This window comes from Ornithorhynchus anatinus, chromosome 3, assembly GCF_004115215.2.
Source record: "Ornithorhynchus anatinus isolate Pmale09 chromosome 3, mOrnAna1.pri.v4, whole genome shotgun sequence".
In the NCBI taxonomy this organism is placed as follows: Eukaryota; Metazoa; Chordata; class Mammalia; order Monotremata; family Ornithorhynchidae; genus Ornithorhynchus; species Ornithorhynchus anatinus.
Window position 1 is genome coordinate 112,858,850 of NC_041730.1, and position 18,399 is coordinate 112,877,248.

An 18,399-nucleotide genomic window follows, 5' to 3' on the forward strand; every position below is an offset into this window, starting at 1 on the left:
TTCAAGTTTACCGCTTGGAAGGCAGCAACGGTAAACCACTTCTGGATTTTTACCAAGAAAATTCTCTGGATCCACTACCGGAACGATTGCAGATGGAGAGTGGGGCGTTCTGGGAGAGACGTGTCCATGGTGTCGCATTTTGTTGGAAACGACTTGGCGGCATAAGACAAGTGCTTATTACAGTGCTTTGCAATATAATGGTGCTCTACGACTCCTACAACAACTCTACTGAGTCAACCTCATACCGGTAGGAGCCCGGTTGTGTTGGCCGGAGTCAGCTTGGGCCTGTGAACCCTAGGTCTCGCCGACCTGGCGCTACTCACTGCTCTTCAGCAAAGGGGCTGGGGCAGAGGAGGAGTGGGTCCCGTGCTTAGCGCTCTGTATGGGCTGAGTCCCCTGAACTAGACTGGGATGCTTTTTTTTTTCATGGTATTTGTTAGGCACTTACTATGTGCCAGGCACTGTATTAAGTGCTGGAATAGATTCATGTTAATCAGGTTGGATGAGGTCCATGTCCCACATGGGGCTCAGAATCTTAATCCCCTGTTACAGATGAGGATTCGGAGGCACAGAGAAGCTAAATGACTCGTCCAAGGTCACACAGCAGACAAGTGGTGGAGCCAGGTTTAGAACACAGGTCTTTCTACTCTCAGGCCTACGCTCCTTCCACTAGACTACGCTCTCCTGCAGCTCCTCATTTCCAGTCACAGCCTGGGGTAAACAGGATGAAACAATGCTAAGGGCCCAGAACGTATTTCTAGGAGTTGTGCATGACCAGGCGTTCACCCCGGGAGCCACTGTGTACCTGTGCCAACATATCTGGAAATGAGGTCTGGCCTTCTGCCCGCTTGGACTGGCTCCCCTCCAGATCATTGGCAACTCTGGGGCCGGTGCCATCCTGTGCGTGTCAGAAGAGCAGAGGCAGGGGCAGTACCAGGGTGGAAACATGCCCACCTGCCCCGGGAGAGTAGTGGTAGCCCATATGGCCACAATGGGCTCAGGGGGATCCAAGCTATCCCCCCCCAGTGCAGCCCACCTATGAGAGCGTGCCAATGACTCCCCCAGAAGCAGCCGCAGCGTGTGCCAGTGGAAAGGGTACAGGGCTGGGAGTCAGGGGACATAATGATAATAATTATGACATTTTTTAAGTGCTTACTCGGTGCCAGACACTGTACTAAGTGCTGGGGCGGAAACAAGCTAATTGGGTTGGACACAGTCCCTGTCCCACAGGGGACTCACAGTCTCAATCCCCATTTTAAAAGTGAGGTAGCCGAAGCACAGAGAAGTTAAGTGACTTCACAAGATCACACAGCAGCCAAGTGGCAGAGCTGGGATTAGAAGCCCTGACCTTCTAACTCCCAGGCCCGTGTCCTATCCACTATGCCAGGCTGCTTCTGCCCCAGCTTCTCCACTTATTTGCTGTGTGACCTGAGGCGCAGAGAAGTAAAGTGACTTGCCCAAGGTCACACAGCAGACAAGTGGCAGAGGCGGAATTAGAACCGATAACCTTCTGATTCCCAGGCCCGTGCTCTATCCGCTAGGCCATGCTCCTTCTGATCATCGTAAGTGGGGATCGCCATACCTGCCATCTCCATCTTGTTGAATCCATCTTCCTGCCCCTCATTGATTTCCGGCCGTGGGACACTTGCAGCCTCCTTTCCCGGACCTCCAACAATGGAGAACTAAGGTGCTTGAGATGGAGCCCAGAGGAAACAACCTCTTCCCCTCTTCAAAACCCTACTTAGAGCTCACCTCCTCCAAGAGGCCTTCCCACACTGAGCTCCCCTTTTCCCTCTGCTCCCTCTACGCCCCCCCTTCACCTCTCCACAGCTAAACCCTCTTTTCCCCCCTTTCCCTCTGCTCCTCCCCCCTCCTTTCCCCTCCCCTCAGCACTGTACTCGTCCACTCAACTGTATATATTTTCATTACTCTATTTATTTTGTTAATGAGATGTACATCACCTTGATTCTATTGATTTGCTATTGTTTTAATGAGATGTTCATCCCCTTGATTCTATTGATTGCTCTTGTTCTTGTCTATCCATGTCCCCCGATTAGACTGTAAGGCCATCAAAGGGCAGGAACTGTCTCTGTCTGTCACCAATTTGTAGATACCAAGCGCTTAGTACAGTGCTCTGCACATAGTAAGCACTCAATAAATACTATTGAATGAATGAACGAAAGCCAAGAGGTCCCTGCAACGGTCTCCTAGTTAAAAAAGTCGTAAGCTCTCCCTTTTCCATCCCTTTTCCATTTACGGACTGTGAGTGAGAGAACTCTAGCCCATTGCACCAGCCAACTATTCCAGACCTATAAACACCCTCTTGAAACTCTCAGTACCCCACCCCCTCCTCCTCTCACCTCCGATGGCCTTGCCAGTTACTCTCTTGGCAAAGTTAAAGCAACGGATTCAAAATGTAGCTTCTTGGCTCCCTCCCACATCAACTCTCTCATCCTTCTCAGCTGCCTCTCAAAGAGGTCTCCCATCTGCTTCCAATAAGAAGCGGCCTTTCCCAGTGGATAGAGCGTAGGCCTAGGAGTCAAAAGGACCAGAGATCTAATCCTGACTCTCCTACTTGTCTGCTTGGGGAAGTCACTTAACTTACTGTGCCTCAGGTATTTCATCTGTAAAATGAGAATTAGCACTGTGAGCTGCATGTGTGACAAGGACTGCGTCCAACCCGATTAGCTTGTACCTATCCCAGTTCTCGGTACAGTGCCCGGCACGTAGTAGGCACTTACCTGAACCGTAAAAAAATCTATTCCCTCCACCGGCATCTCTGACCCCATCCTTGCTCACTTACTAAAAACACTTGGTCCCACTGTTCCTCCCACTCTTCTTCCCTTCCTGACAGCTCCCTTCAACTACTTGTTCTTTGATGGCTCCTTCCCAGTTGCCTTCAAAATACACCCATGTCTCCTCTATCCTAGAAAAAAACCTTCTTTGGATTCCGCTACACCATCCAGCTATCACCTTATCTCCCTCCTCCTATTCTTGCTGAAACGTCTCAGACAGGTTATATACCCCCACAGTTTAGGCTTCCTCTCTTCAGATTCCTTTCTTAACCATCTACTATCTGGTATTCATCCCTTTAATCAGCCAATCAATCAATGGTATTTATTGAGCACATAATAATAGTAGTGATAATAATAATAGCATTTGTTAAATGCTAACTATGTACCAGACATTGTACTATGTGCAGGGGTGGATACAAGCAAATTGGCTTGGACCCAGTCCCTATCCCACATGGGGATCACAGTCTTACTCCCCATTTTACAGATGAGGTAACAGGTCCAGAGAAGTGAAGTGACTTGTCCAAGGTCGTAGAGGAAACAAGTGGTGGAGCTGGGATTAGAACTCAGGTCCTTCTGACTCCCAGACCCATGCTCAGACCCCTCCACTAAATGCTTAGGAAAGTACAATACAATTGAGTTGGTAAACACCAGAGCTATCCACCACTCTCTCAAAGGTGAACAATGACCATCTTCTTGGCAAATCCAATGGACTTTACCCGAATCCATGATATTTATGGAGCACTTTACTGTGTGCAGATCACTGGACTAAGAGTACACTACAACCAAATTGATAGACATGTCCCCTGCCCATAATGAGCTTGCAGTCTAATAATAATAATTATGGTATCTGTTAAGCACTTACTATGTGCCAGGGACCGTACTAAGCTCTGGGGTGGATACAAGCAAATCGGATTGGACACTGTCCTGCCCACGTGGAGCTCAGTGTCTCAATCCCCATTTTTACAGATGAGGTAACTGAGGCACAAAGAAGTGAAGTGACTTGCCTAAATTCACACGGCAGACAAGTGGTGGAGCCGGGATTAGAGCCCCTGACCTTCTAACTCGCAGGCCCGTGTCCTATCCAATTACCCCATGCTGCTTCTCTAGACCGCCTCAGCTTCTCACCTACCTTTGATACTGTGGACCAATCTCTAACTAGCCTTGTTTTTTCAGACACTCCTCTCCTGTTTCTTTTCATGACTCCTTGTCTGATCCTTCTCTGTTTCTTTCACCAGCTCTTCTCCTGCCTCCCATTCTCCACCTATAGCTAGTCCTCAAGTCTCTATTTTAAGTCCCCTTCTCATCTCAATTTACACTCATTCATTCGGTGACCTCATCTTCTGCCTCAACTTCAACTACCATGAGAATGACTCCCAAATCCATCAGGCTAACTCTGACCTCTCCCCTTCTCTGTCCTCTCACATTTCCTCTCTCCTCCCCAACAATTACACATCCAGCACCTTAAGCACAACGTGTTCAAAATGCAACTCCTCACCTTCCCTGAAAATCCTCTTCCCCACCTCACTTTCCCATTACATTAACTAGCACCACCATCCTCCCTGTTTCTCAAGTCCTTAACTTGGGCATTGTCCTCGTCGCCTCCTTCTCTTTCAACTCCCACGCTCTGTCCGTCACCAAAATCCCGTCATCTTTTCCTTTGCATCGTCTCCGGGATCCTCCCCTTCTTTTCCATCCAAACAACGACCACTCTCATCCGGGGCCTTGTCAACTGCAAAAGCTCCTTGCTGATCTCCCTGCCTCCATTCTCTCCCCTTTCCAGTCCACACTTGGTTCTGCTGCCCAGATCATTTTTCTAAATTGTCATTCTGTACAAGTCTCCCGACTCCTCAAAAATGGGCTCAGTGGAAAGCGCCAGAGTCTTTGGAGTCAGACTTTGGAGTCAGACATGAACTCGTGGCTTTGGAGTCAGAGGTCATGGGTTTGAATCCCGGCTCTGCCACTTGTCAGCTGTGTGACTCTGGGCAAGTCACTTAACTTCTCTGTGCCACAGTTACCTCATCTGTAAAATGGGGATTAACTGTGAGCCTCACGTGGGATGACCTGATTACCCTGTATCTACCTCAGCGCTTAGAACAGTGCTTGGCACATAGTAAACGCTTAACAAATACCAACATTATTATTATTAAGTCTGTGTGCAGAGCACAATCTAAGCAGCATGGCCTAAAAGAAAGAACATGGGCCAGGGAGAGAGAGGACCTGGGTTCTAATTCCACCCATTCCTCTCCTGTGCGGCCTAAACTTCTCTTAACTTCACTTATCTTCTCCCTGACTCAGTTCCCTTATCTGCAGAATCCCTGTTCTCCCTCCTACTTAATTAAACTCCAAGTGGGACCTGATTTTCTTGTATCTACCCCATGCTTAGCACAGGGCTTGACACATAGTAAGTGCTTAACATAAAGCACAGTTATTATTATTAAGTACTATGGAAGAGTACATTAAGGTAGACATGATCTCTGCCCTCAAGAGGTTTACAGTGCAGTAGGAGAGAAAGATATTTAAATAAATTAGAGGTAGGGGAATCAACCAAGTACAAGGATGTGTCATAATCCCGGCCCTGCCACTTGTCTGCTGTGTGACCTTGGGCAAGTCATTGCCCAATGCCTAAATGACCTCTATGCCTAAATGACCTCATCCGTAAAATGAGAATTCAGATGGTGAGCCCCATGTGAGGGGTATGGACTGTGTCCAACCTAATGATCTTGTATGTACTGAAGTGCTTAGTACAGTGCTTTGCACATAGTGAGTGCTTAACATTATAAAAACAAAATGGTGTGGGCACAATGGTGGGTGTGTACCTAACTACTTAGGGAGTATGGACTCAAATGCACGGGTGATGCAGTAGAGAGCAAAAATAAATGGGGAAATAAGAGATTACTCAAACAGGAACTCCTCCCCATCATTTCAAAGGCCTGTCAATTTGCTCCCTCTTACCTAATCTCATTCCTCTCCCACTACAACCCAGCCCACACACTTCAGGCCTCCAAAACCAACCTATTCACTGTTCCTTAATCTTACCTCTCATAATGCTGACCCTTTACTCACACTGTCCCTCCTGCTTGGAACTCCCTCTCCCTTCTTATCAGACAAACTACCACTCTTTCCATCTTCAAAGCCCTAATAAAATCGTATCTCCTCCAGGAAACATTCCCTAATTAACCTCATATCTCCTCACCCTACTCCCCTTCCCTTCTGAACTGCCTTTGCATTTGTGTCCTTATCCTCAAAGTACACTGATGCTCACCCCACAGCACATACACAAATCCTTATTTTTTGCAGCCTTCTCTATCTGTAATTCATTTTACTATCTGTCTCTGTTACTACATTGAAGGCTACTTGATAATCCAGTTTCAGATGAATAACCGCCACTGGCCTGCTGTGTAACCTTGGGCATGTCATTTAACTTCTCCGTGCCTCCATTTCCCCATCTGTAAAATGAGGATTCGATTGGTATTTTCCATCCTACGTAGATTAGGAACCCCGGGTGGGAAAGGCACTTTGTGAGTTGATTGTCTTTGCCTCTTCCCCAATGTAAGGTATATTGTATGTGTTTACAAATAATGTAATTATCATTATTATTATCATTCTTCCACACACTCTGTACATTACTCTGAGCTCAGTAAAAGCTCAGTAAGTACCACTGATTTGTCAATCGATTGATTGACTGATGCTATTTGCAACTCCCTCTTGGTGCACGATACTCCTGAAGCCTCTATTCCATGATTGTCCAGATAGTTCATCCAACTTTGGGCAAGCCACTTAACTCCTCTGTGCCTCAGTTACTCATCTGTAAAATGGGGATTAAGACTGTGATTAAGACCCACCTTGTATCCACCCCAGCACTTAGAACAGTGCTTGGCACATAGTAAACACTTAAATGCCATTATGATGATGAGGAAGCAGCGTGGCTCAGTGGAAAGAGCCTGGGCTTCAGAGTCAGAGGTCATGGGTTCGACTCCCGGCTCTGCCACTTGTCAGCTGTGTGACTGTGGGCAAGTCACTTCACTTCTCTGTGCCTCAGTTACCTCATCTGGAAAATGGGGATTAACTGTGAGCCTCTCGTGGGACAACCTGATTACCCTGTATCTACCCCAGTGCTTAGAACAGTGCTCTGCACATAGTAAGCGCTTAACAAATACCAACCTTACTATTATCTGATGGCCGCAGTACAGACTGACTTGTTTCTGCGGCTCTCTCTCACATGTTCTCAGCTAGACCATATAGTTTAAGAATTGTTTTTTGGTGGTATTTGTTAAGCACTTATTATGTGCCATACACTCTATTAAGTGCCGGGGTAGATACAAGATAATCAGGTTGGACACGGGTTGGAGGCCCAGAAAAATGAAGTGACTTGCCCAAGGTCACAGAGCAGACGAGTGGTGGAGCTGGGTGTAGACCCCAGAGTCAGCGGTTTAAACCAGATCATCTGTCTCGAAGGCCCATATTCTTTCCACTAATCCACACTGCTTTTCTGCTTTTGCTCATGGGCTCTTTCAAACACTCCTGCCTTTAATTCATTTCTTTCTTCCGTCGCTCGCTCACCCAGAACCCAGACAGTTCAACTTCCTCTCTCCTACCCGCCCCCACCAAAACTTTCTTGCTCCCAAACACCCTCAATCAGATTACGATGACAATTCTTTAGTTTGAGTATGGGCGAGAGCGGGGCAGGGTTTTGAGGGGCACAATAAATAGAGGGAGAGCTGGAAAGAGAGATGGCTCTGGCAAAAATCCCCTGAAGAACAGCCAGAAATACCGGGAGCCAGAGTGAAATGGCTGCCTCAGGCAGAGCCGCTGGATGAGAAGGATGGGAGGGATAGAGAAGGACCACGGCATGAGCGGACCCTCAATAATAATAATAATTAATAGTAATTGTGGTATTTGTTAAGCGTTTACTATGTGCCAGGCACTGTACTGAGCACTGGGGTGAAAACAAATTGGGTCCCTGTCCCACAGGCGGCTCATAGTCTCGATTCTCATTTTATAGATGAGGTGATTGAGACACAAAATTAAAGTGACTTGCCCAAGGTCACACAGCAAACAAGTGGCAGAGTGAGGATGAGAACCCGTGACCTTCTGACTCCCAGGTCCAAGCCCTTTCCACTGAGCCACGCTGCTTCTCCACCTCCAGCCAGCCCAGCTGCATAGTAATAATTAAAATAATAATAGTGGTACTTGGAAAGCGGGATGTGCCAAGCACTGTGCATAGTACAGTCACAGTACTAAATTCTGGGGTAGATACAAGCTAATAAGGTTGGATAAAGTTCATGTCCCACATGGGGCTCACAGTCTTAACCCCCATTTTACAGATGAGGTAACTGAAGAACAGAAAAGTACCTTGCCCAAGGTCTCACAGCAGACAAGTGGCAGAGCCGGGATTAGAACCCAGGTCCTTCTGACTCTCAGGCCTGTGGTGTTTCTCACACAAGCTGCTGTTGTTGTTGTTGTCAAATATACATTTTTTTTTTTTCCCTGAGCTGAACACATTCCTCTTGCTGACAGAGAGTTAAATTTCTGTTCCCCAAAATGCAGAGTTGGTCCCCTCAGCCACTTAGAAAGGGATGACAACCTCCTGGACGTCCCGGCTACGAACCTCCGACACTCTCAAGCAAGAAATGTTCTCCTGCCCAAACAAGCTAGCTGCAGCGCGGCAACAAGTCACAAAAAACAGAGCTTGAGGAGGGGTCGGGAAGGAAGGCCCACCAGAAAGCATCTCCGATTGTTGCTGTTGCTAGGGAAACCACTTCCCTTGGTATCGAAGCATTCCCTCTGCCCGACTTGCTTTGTCTAAGGCGTTTGGCATATCGACGTCAAGAACGGGAGTGGCAGCAAGAGAAACACGCCACAGAATATTTTGAAAATGCGAGAGCGAAAGAGGCAAATCAGCCCTCCCCAGCAGGTGTTAGAAACGATCGCTAGTGCTGGTTTGTTTCCGGGACAGATACCGAGGTCAGGGCTGGGTGGACCTTGCGGGTTATCGTGGGTATTCAAATCTAATATTAAAACCTCTCAAAACATTCCTCCATCCACTGTCCCCGGCTGCCGTTGGCCATCTTGATTCCTTGTGATCCCATTTTTCCCAATTATCTCTGTAATTTTACTCATTTATAATCATGGCTGTCTCCCCTTCTAGACAGTAAGCTCATTGTGGGTAGGGAATGTGTCTTGTTATATTGTTGCGCTGTACTCTCCCAAATGCTTAGTACAGTGCTCTGCACACAGTAAGCACTTGGCGTGGCTCAGTGGAAAGAGCCCGGGCTCGAATCCCAGCTCCGCCGCTCGTAGCTGTGTGACTCTGGGCAAGTCACTTCACTTCTCTGTGCCTCAGTTCCCTCATCTGTAAAATGGGGATTAAGACTGTGAGCCCCACGTGGGACAACCTGATCACCTTGTACCCCCCCAGCACTTAGAACAGTGCTTTGCACATAGTAAGTGCTTAACAAATACCATCATTATTATTATTATAAATATGATGGATTGGTTGTTCCTAATCTGGACATCATCCAGCGTGTCTCTCTCATTTCCGTCTCCACAGCTGACCGTTCGGGACCTCGGGAACAACTGGGCAGAAGGGGAAGCTATGGGGGTTTCCCGTAAACATCCCTAGAATCCTCCCTTTCCCCAATCTCCCACTCCCTCTCTGCTGCTTCCACTGTTCAACCAACAGTCTCTGTGGTGTGGGGAGAGGGAGGTTCATTCATTCCATCGTATTTATTGAGAGTTTACCGTGTACAGCGCACTGTAGCAAGCACTTGGGAGAGTATGATTCGACAATAAACAGACACATTCCCTGCCCATGAGCTTGTGGTCTAGAGAGAGGGTGTGATCTGAAGCGGGAGGGGGCAGGAAGGGACTGGACAAACTTTATTCTGGGACAGCCAGGCAACTGAAGTCACCGGTCTTAACCTCCTCCTTGAGCAGGAAAAGCTCCCAGTTCTGGGATTCTTGTGGGTTAATAATGGTGGTATTTGTTAAGCGCTTACTACGTCCAAAGCACTGTTCTAAGCACTGGTGGATACAAGGAGATCAGGTTGTCCCACGTGGGGCTCACAGTCTTAATCCCCATTTTACAGATGAGGTCACTGAGGCACAGAGAAGTTAAGTGACTTGCCCACAGTCACACAGCTGGCAAGCGGCAGAGCCGGGATTCGAACCCATGAACTCTGACTCCCAAGCCCGGGCTCTTTCCACTGTGCCACGCTGCTTCTCTAATTGTGGGTTCAGCAGCAGCAGCAGGAGTGATGCAGGTATGAAGGGGACTGACCTCTCCCCTTTAGTATCATCACCATTCAACCACATAGGGAGGACATGGCGAGCAATCGATCATATTTATTGAGCACTTACTTTACGCGGAGAACTGTATTAAGCACTTAGAAGAGTAAAATAAAGCAATAAAACAGACACATTCCCTGAAGGTGACAAGTTCCGACACTGATGGGGTTTAGCAGGGCATACGTAAAGGTTCTCACGGCATCTGATCTGATTTTGTGTCTAACCCGGCACTCGGCACAGTGACCGACACACAGAAAGTGCTTTAATATGTAACGGTCTTCTAGATCGTATGCTCGGTGTGGGCAGGGATTGTGTCTTCTATATCGTTGTTAGTACAGTGCTCAGCATTCGGTAAATGCTCAATAAATAAGTTTGATTGACTGCTAAAACGGCATGGGCCTGGGAGTCAGAAGGACCTAGGTTCTAATCCTGGATCTGTCACTTGTCTCCTTTGTGACCTTGGGCAAGTCACTTCTCTACACATTTTACACACTTCTGTAAAATGGGAATTAAGACAGTGAGCCCCATGTAATACAGGGACTGTCTCCAACCTGATTAACTTGCATCTATCCCAGCGCTTAGTACAGTGAGTGGCACATAGTATGTGCTTAACAAATACTATTTTAAAAGACACAGTTATCACTACTGCTATACTCTCCATTCCTCTTCCAGAGTAATGAATCCCTCTGGTGACTCCAAGGGCACAGGTTTTATTTCCGGGTGGTTTTCGCCTTACTCCGTAGCTGGATGCCAAAGGAGACATAAAGAGGGAGTATTGGCTGCACTAAGATTGCAGCAGTTATTTCGAGGCTGATGACAGGGTAAGGGCTCTCTCTTGTCCCTCTTATTTCATCACGGCGATCCCCAAATCACAATGATGACTACCGGCCCCGGGGGAAGATGCACAAAAACCCCTGCACCAAGGAAAAAAAAAAAATGGACCGTTCTCGCTGTTGCCAGTTGTAAACTCCCCTTCTCAGCCGACATCCCAGCTTTAACTTGCTCCAGATGGGCAAGCAGGTGGGCTTGAAGGGAGGGAGGCAGAGGGGGAGGGGATGGGCACAAAGCCTTTGTGCAAGCTGCCCCTCCTCTGCTGCTTCTCAGGAGGAAAAGCTGTGGCCTTTGTTCCCAACTGGAGTGGATTCTCACTCCTTCTTCCTTCCTGGTGGAAAGGTCAGCCAGGGTCCTCCTCAAGAAGACTTCACGGGGCTAGTTACCCCCAGAGACTGGAACCTTCTAGGAAAATGTGAGAAACTGCTTCAGTCTACCCACTCGACACATTATTATTAATAATAATAATGGTATCTGTTAAGCCCTTACTATATACCCTGCACTGTTCTAAGCGCTGGAGTAAAGAGAAGGTAATCAGGTTGTCCCACGTGGGGCTCACAGTCTTCATCCCTGTTTTACAGATGAGGTAACTGAGGCACAGGGAAGTTAAGTGGCTTGCCCAAGGTCACGCAGCAGACAACTGGCAAAGTCAGGATTAGGAGCCACGTCCTCTAACACCCAAGCGTGTGCTCTTGCCGCTAAGCCGTGCTAGAGAGAAGCAAGTGTGGTCTAGTGGAAGGAGTATGGGCCTGGGAGTCTGCGGAACTGGGTTCCAATCCCAGCTCCACCACTCGCCATCTCTGTTGACCCTGGAGAAGTCACTTAACCTCTCGGAACCTTAGTTCCCACAACTGTAAAATGGGGATTCATTATCTGTTCTCCCTCCTACTTAGACTGTGAGCCTCAAGTGGGTCTGTGTCCAACCTGATAAATCTGTAGCTACCCTAGAATTTCGTACAGTGCTTAACCCTCTCCCCCTTTAGACTGTAAACTGCAAGTGTGCAGGGAACGTGCTTACTGAGCCAGTTGGATGTTTTTGATTGACAGATTGCAAGTATCTGAAGCATCTATAGGGGAAGCAGCACTGGCCGAGTGGATAGGGGATAGAGCACGAGACTGGGAGTCAGAAAGACCTGGGTTCTAATCCCAGCTCTTGCTCTTTTACGCGGTGTGACCTTGGGCAAGTCACTTAACTTCTCTATGTCTCAGTTTCCTCATCTGTAAAATGGGGATTAAGACCGGGAGCCCCACGTGGGACAGAGATGGCTTCCAACCTCAAAACTGTAGTCTCGTTGTAGGCAGGGAATGTGTCTGTTTATTGTTATATGGTAGTCTCCCAAGTGCTTAGTGCAGTGCTCTGCACACAGTAAGCGCTCAATTTATACAACTGAATGAATGAATAAACCCTGAATAGCTTGCGTCTACCCCAGTGCTTAGTACAATGAGCAGCAGCGTGGCTGACTGGAAAGAACCTGGGCTTGGGAGTCAGTGACCATGGGCTCTAATCCCAGTTCCGCCCCTTGTCAGCTGTGTGACTTTGGGCAAGTCACTTCTCTGTTTCTCAGTTTCCTCAACTGTAAAATGGGGATGAAGACTGTCAGCCCCACGTGGGACAACCTAACTACCTCGTATCTACCCCAGGGTTTAGAAAAGTGCTTGGCACATAGTGAGTGCTTAACAAATACCATTATTATTATTACAGTGCCTGGCATATAGTAAGCACTTAACAAATATCTTAAAAACATATCCCTGGACTCCACAGACCTCACTGTTGTGCTCAGAGACCTAGACCCCTGACACTACAGCTGCTCAAGATGGGGTTTCTTCTTTACCACCTGCAGCAGACTCCCCTCCCAGAGGGGCAGAAACCCACAAACAACACATCTCGACTCAACTCATCTCTAATCTGGATCGATCAAATGAGTATTTATTAAATTTGCTGCATGAACAGCACAGCTCTAGCATTTTAAGAGCAGACAATCAGCATAACAGACACAGTCCCTGTCTTCACGTGGCTTACTCTCTATGGTCAAACCTCCAGGAGGACCTGGAGGAAAAATAGAAACAAATGGGAACTGCAAAATCTGAGTTTAAAAAATGAATAAATGGAAGAAATTGAGAAACAGTATTCCTGTAAGTTCTAAGGGTGATTGAAGGGCTATTGCAACCCAGGGGAGGTGCTGGGCGTGACTTAGTGGAAAGAGCACAGGCTTGGAAGTCAGAGGACGTGGCTTCTAATCCCCGCTCCGCCACTTGTCAGCTATGTGACCTTGGGCAAACCACTTAACTTCTCAGTGCCTCAGTTACCTCATCTGTAAAATGGGGATTAAGACCGTGAGCCCCAGGTGGGACAACCTGATTACCTTGTATCTATCCAAGACCTTAGAAAAGTGCTTGGCACATAGTAAGCGCTTAACAAATGTCCCAATTGTTATTATTATTACTATTGTTATCGTTATTATTATTTGTACCTAAGCTGACCCCTCCAATGGGGGGGGGGTTGTGGGGAATCTTCCCTTTTCGTCTTCAAAAAGGTCACCCTTGTTAGAAACTCAGTATCACCCATTCCATTCGAAGATCCTTGAGGGCAGGGAATGGGTGCCTTGTTTTAGCTGTATTCTCTCACCGAAAGCCTGAGAATGCTTCAACTGTGTTTCTGCAGAGCCTCCTCGGAGACTCATGGCTAGATAATATCACTTATAATCGTGCTATTTATTACTAAGGGGTTACTAGAAAGAATCAGTGTGCTCCAGAAGAAAGCACAGGTAGAGGAATCAATGAAACTTGGTTCTGATCCCAGCTCCACCACTTGCCTGCTGTGCAACCTTGGGCAGGTCACTTAACTTCTCTGTTCTTCAGTTCCTTCATCTGCAAAATGGGGATTCAATACTTGTTCTCCCACCTCAGACTGTGAGCCCCATGTGGGACCTGATTAGGTTTGATTATCTTGCATCTATCCCAGGGCTTAGTATAACACTTGATGCATAGTAAGCATTCAAATAACACAATTATTATTATTATTAATACTATGTGTCAGGCACTGTGATAAATACCAGGGTAGATAAAATCAGATCAGGTACAGTTCCTGTCCTACATGGAACTCTGAGTCTGAGTGGCAAGACTCATTTCTGCAAAAATTTGCAAAAACCTTCTTGATGAGCTACACCCCTCTCTAAATCCCGCCTGCATGTTTTAGGTCAGTCGTATTTATTAAGCACTTACTGTGTGCAGAGCACGATACTAAAGTGCCTGGGAGATTGCAACACAACAGTGTAACATAGTCCCCGCTCACAGTGAGTTTACATAATCAGTTCTACATCAGCTTTCTGTGTTAAGAGCCAAGGGTTGTGCTGAAGACCAGCCAGGGAGATGCTCTTGTTTATTTTGATCCATGGGACCAAAAAAGGGAGGCAATAAAAGTGGTGGCTTAAGGGAATCCTCTTGGAGTCTGAGTGCCATTCATCTTTCAAAGAAAAAGAACTGAACAAACCACGAAAAACCACCTGCAGTTAGACTTGCCCTTGTAATTTCCCACTTCTGCTAAAAATAAAAGTTGAGTTTCACTTTACATTAGTTCTGCTTGAGCCCTTCTTTCATTTAGTGGTTTTTTTCCCCTGTTGTTGTTTTTTAAAAATTTGGTCTGTGACATCACAGGAAGCTACTGGACTTAAAAGGAGAAATCTGTTGCGTGTTACGCAAAGACTTCCCTTGTTGTTCTGTCTGACTCTTATCCAGAGAGAGTTTGTCTTGGTGTCTCCCTCTCCTGATTTCCCCCTCTCCTGACTTCTTATACCACTTTTTTTTTTAATGGCTGTTGTTAAGTATTTACTATGTGTTAATACTGTTTCAAGTGCTGGGGTAGATAAAGGTTAATTAGGTTGGATACAGTCTCTGACCCGCATGGGACTCACAATCTAAGTAGGAGGGAGAACGGGAGAACTGAGGCAGAGAAGTTCAGTAACTTGGCCAAGGTCACACAGCAAGCAGTTGACAGATCCAGGATTAGAACCCAGCTCTTCCCAGGTCCATGCTGCTTCTCTAACTTTTCTGACATGTTCCTGTAACCCAGGCTGGACTGGGCTGGATGGCATTTTCCTGGAGGGAAAGCCTAGCTGCATTATCCAGTGACCATCTCTGAGGGTCCGGAGACCGTCTCTTTAGAGACCAGGGAGGAGCGGTTTTGGTCGAAACCACCAACGCATCAGTGGTGTTTATTGAACACCTATTGAGTTAATACTAAGCATTTGGGAGAGTGCAACAGCAGGACACATTCTCTGTCCTCAAGGTGCTCACAGTTTACTGGGGGTGACAGACCAAAGTTTAGAGAGAGAGGTCATCTCTTGAATTCTAACCCCGCCCCCACACAACCCCTTAACTCAGTAGGGTCAGAGGGAGCCAGAGGAGAGAAGACAGAGAACTCAGGATAGAGATGTAATTATAGGCAATTCATCCCCTGAGGCAAATAGATGACACCCTCCATGCACAAAGATGCTGTTCTACTACGGATGTTGATAAAAAAGAAAAGAAAAAAAAAGCAAGTCCACATTATTTGACATTATGATGCTGTCAAGAGAAGGGCTTCTCTTCCTTGGAAATAATTGGCCCGGGCTCTGGTGAAACAGAGCTGTAACAATGGCTCGGAAGGAGCTACAGTGACTCAGCTTGTACCTGGCAAAAAGTGAATTTGTGTGTGTCGCGCCACCATGGAGAGGTGCCTGGGGATGACGCTGAGGGGGCCGTTTGGTATTTATCGATTCCGAAGGACTGAAGCGTGTAGGAGGAGTAAGAGGGGAAAGGAACGTGCCAGAGGAGAGCCCAGATGATTCAAAGAAGCTCAATATGAATTCACCGTTGAGCTGAGTAAAACACCGAGAGCCAATTTTAAACACCGGGGGGGGGGGTGTAGGGGACATATGAAGAGGTCAGAGCTAACCAGCCGCTCTCGTCCTACAGATCCAAAGACTCGATAGGGTCGTCAGACTTGGTTCTTTTTGGAAGGAAGGAAGGGAAACAAAAGTAGGAAAGCACCAGTGAGGAAAGAGTCAGGCAAGCCCCCTAGGTAAGCCAGCGGTCTACCGTCACCTCAGAGGGGAAAGCGAAAACAGACAGTGGAGTTCCCCTTCCTGCAGACAGCTGCAGCACATGATCCCTGCGTAGTGGAAGTCTGTGGGCGTGATGGTTTCCTCCCATGCATTACCAGTGTGGAACTGTCCATTTTCCTGGAGTATAATTACAGGGCAGCTGAGAGGAGCCAGTTCATAGTGCTCCTACCTCCTGGAGGAAGGCAGACTTTACAGCTTACCCTGAGAAGCAACTCTTTCCAAGGAGACACTGTGGGAAGAGAGAGTCGTGGGGAAGGGTGGAGCGGACACAACGCTCCTCAGACTTCCCTGGAGCCTAAGAAACAAGCAATGATCCTTGAGAGCCAGGTAAGTGTCATCCCTTTTGTGATTTCCCTCAGTAGAAAGCAGAACCCCACGGGAACGAGGAAGCCGTCTCCATTCATTCAGTCATATTTACTGAGTGCTTACTGTGTGCAGAGCACTGTACTAAGCACCTGAAAAGTACAATTCAGCAATAATCAGTGTCAGGATGAGAAATACATCCTCTCACAGAGGTCTGTGTAAGGTATCACGTGTCAAATGAGTCCTTCAGCCAGGAGGGTGTTCAGAAGGTTGGACAGCAAATTCTAGGTCTGAGGAAGAGTCTAGCTTTGAAGTTTTCTAGCCAAGTGGTTTTGGTTCATGTAGTGGATCTAACTACCCACGATTCAGGGGCTTGGTAACCGTCCAGTCCCTAACAGGGGCTTGGAAAAGATATCATTTGCTGCCATTGTTTGGAAGAGCAGACCTGGCTCCTTGTATCTTGATTCCAAAATAAGCTGGTTAGCACAAATCTACACCTGATGTGAGATGAGTTACAAAGACCATCATTGGAAAGTCCTATGGGGAAAGAGTGACAGCATGCTGGATTATTCCATATGAGTGCTAGAAAACATGGATAGCATTCAGTTTTTACCACTCTGGCACCAGAATAATTCTTTGGGGAAAAAAGAAATCTCAGAAAAACAAAATGTGTATCAGAGACCCTCCAACAGAAGTGTACTTTGGCCCTACAAAAACAGAGACAGATGGAAAGTGGATGTTGTCATTCTTAAGCCACATGGGCCTTATCCTCCCTGGATCTATGTGGAACTGTACTGTAGAGAAATTAATCAGGTAACCTGATTCAGCAGGCCGAGACTCGGTGTCACTTCTGTTTCAAGAGTCATTCTGGGGTTCGCATCAAAGCCCAACGCGGCAAGGCTGGAAGGTCAAGAGACGGGGAAGCGATGAACTATCGGTAATTTGAGCTGTACTTGTACTTTAATTCCATTTGGACCTGTTGCTTGGGTTAGGCTAGCCTTTGAAAAATTAAGGAATGAGATAATTGGTAGTTGTCTTTAAGAGGAAGCTTTGAGAGATGTGCCTGTGTGGAACAGGGGATTTAGAGAGAGGTTTTGGAAGCCGGACCCTGAGGCCACTGGGTTGTGAAAGGGAAAGAAAAAGGGAAAGAAAAAGGGAAAAGGAGACTTAGCTTTCTTTTCAAGGAAAGGAGAAAAACTCAGTGGCCATGTAATTATGGGATTAATAGGAAAGCAAAGACAGCTCTGCTGTACCATTTACATTTCCAAAGCAATTTGTGACAATCCTCCTGCTGAAAAAAAAAAGGGATAATTGAAAATGTGATTGAGTAGAAGCATGTTTGATGGTTATTTCAGTCTTATTTCAAATGGATGACCCACTCCATCACCGGGAAAAGTGGTTGGTGGGGAAATGCTTCACACTGGCAAAAACTGGGATTCTCAGGTGATGAATATTGGTTTTGCAATGGGTTCAGTCACCAAAAGCTTTAACGGGGCACACCAAGTGGGTGGGTTCCTGGGGAAACAAGACCCCCCCCTTTTTAATTTGTACCTAACTAGGGATGCAGAATACTAATCCTTTAGCAACCTCTGCCTGGTAAGCACAAGTGTCTCCATGAGGTCAAGAGGTTATTTTGTTTTACCCCCGACGTTGCAGTCCCTTAAAAAGAGAAAGGCCTTCAAAGGACATTGAGATCATGCAGTTGGAAAAAGATGAAATCAACTGGCACTGTGGATTGTATTGACAAAAATTGGTTCCTCCTCTTCTGTGGAAAGGGAAGAAAACCAGAGCTTTTTTTTCTTTTTCTAACCCAATCTGCTACAGGACCTCAGGCAAACCACTGAATATCTTTGCACCTTAGGGGTCCCATCTGTTAGGCAGAGAGTAAAATCCTTTTTAAGAGATTTCTTTGAAACTTAAATGCTGAACACAAGAGCCTCTTCAGAGGCCAGAAGGGCCAGACTAGGCTGTTGGCTAACACCATACCCTTAAATACGGGAAGGTCCACTAAGCCTAGGGGAAGCAAAAGAGAAATATGCTCTCATGATGTGACTACAGACAGTTAGTTCCCAAATGAATTT

General features: G+C 46.8%; 1 protein-coding gene across 2 annotated transcripts in view; it reads left to right on the plus strand.

Moving 5' to 3' along the window:
- RASGEF1A (RasGEF domain family member 1A) overlaps positions 1-18,399 on the plus strand; it is a 332,790-nt gene that overhangs the window by 251,357 nt on the left and 63,034 nt on the right. The window contains exon 1 of one of the 2 annotated variants that reach the window (XM_029060928.2): positions 16,201-16,342. The exons of the other annotated variant lie outside the window; for it this stretch is intronic. Coding sequence (XP_028916761.1) covers positions 16,325-16,342 — 18 coding nt within the window. The 5' untranslated portion in view covers positions 16,201-16,324. Of the gene's footprint in view, positions 1-16,200; positions 16,343-18,399 lie in introns of those variants that run through there. 2 annotated transcript variants of the gene reach the window in all.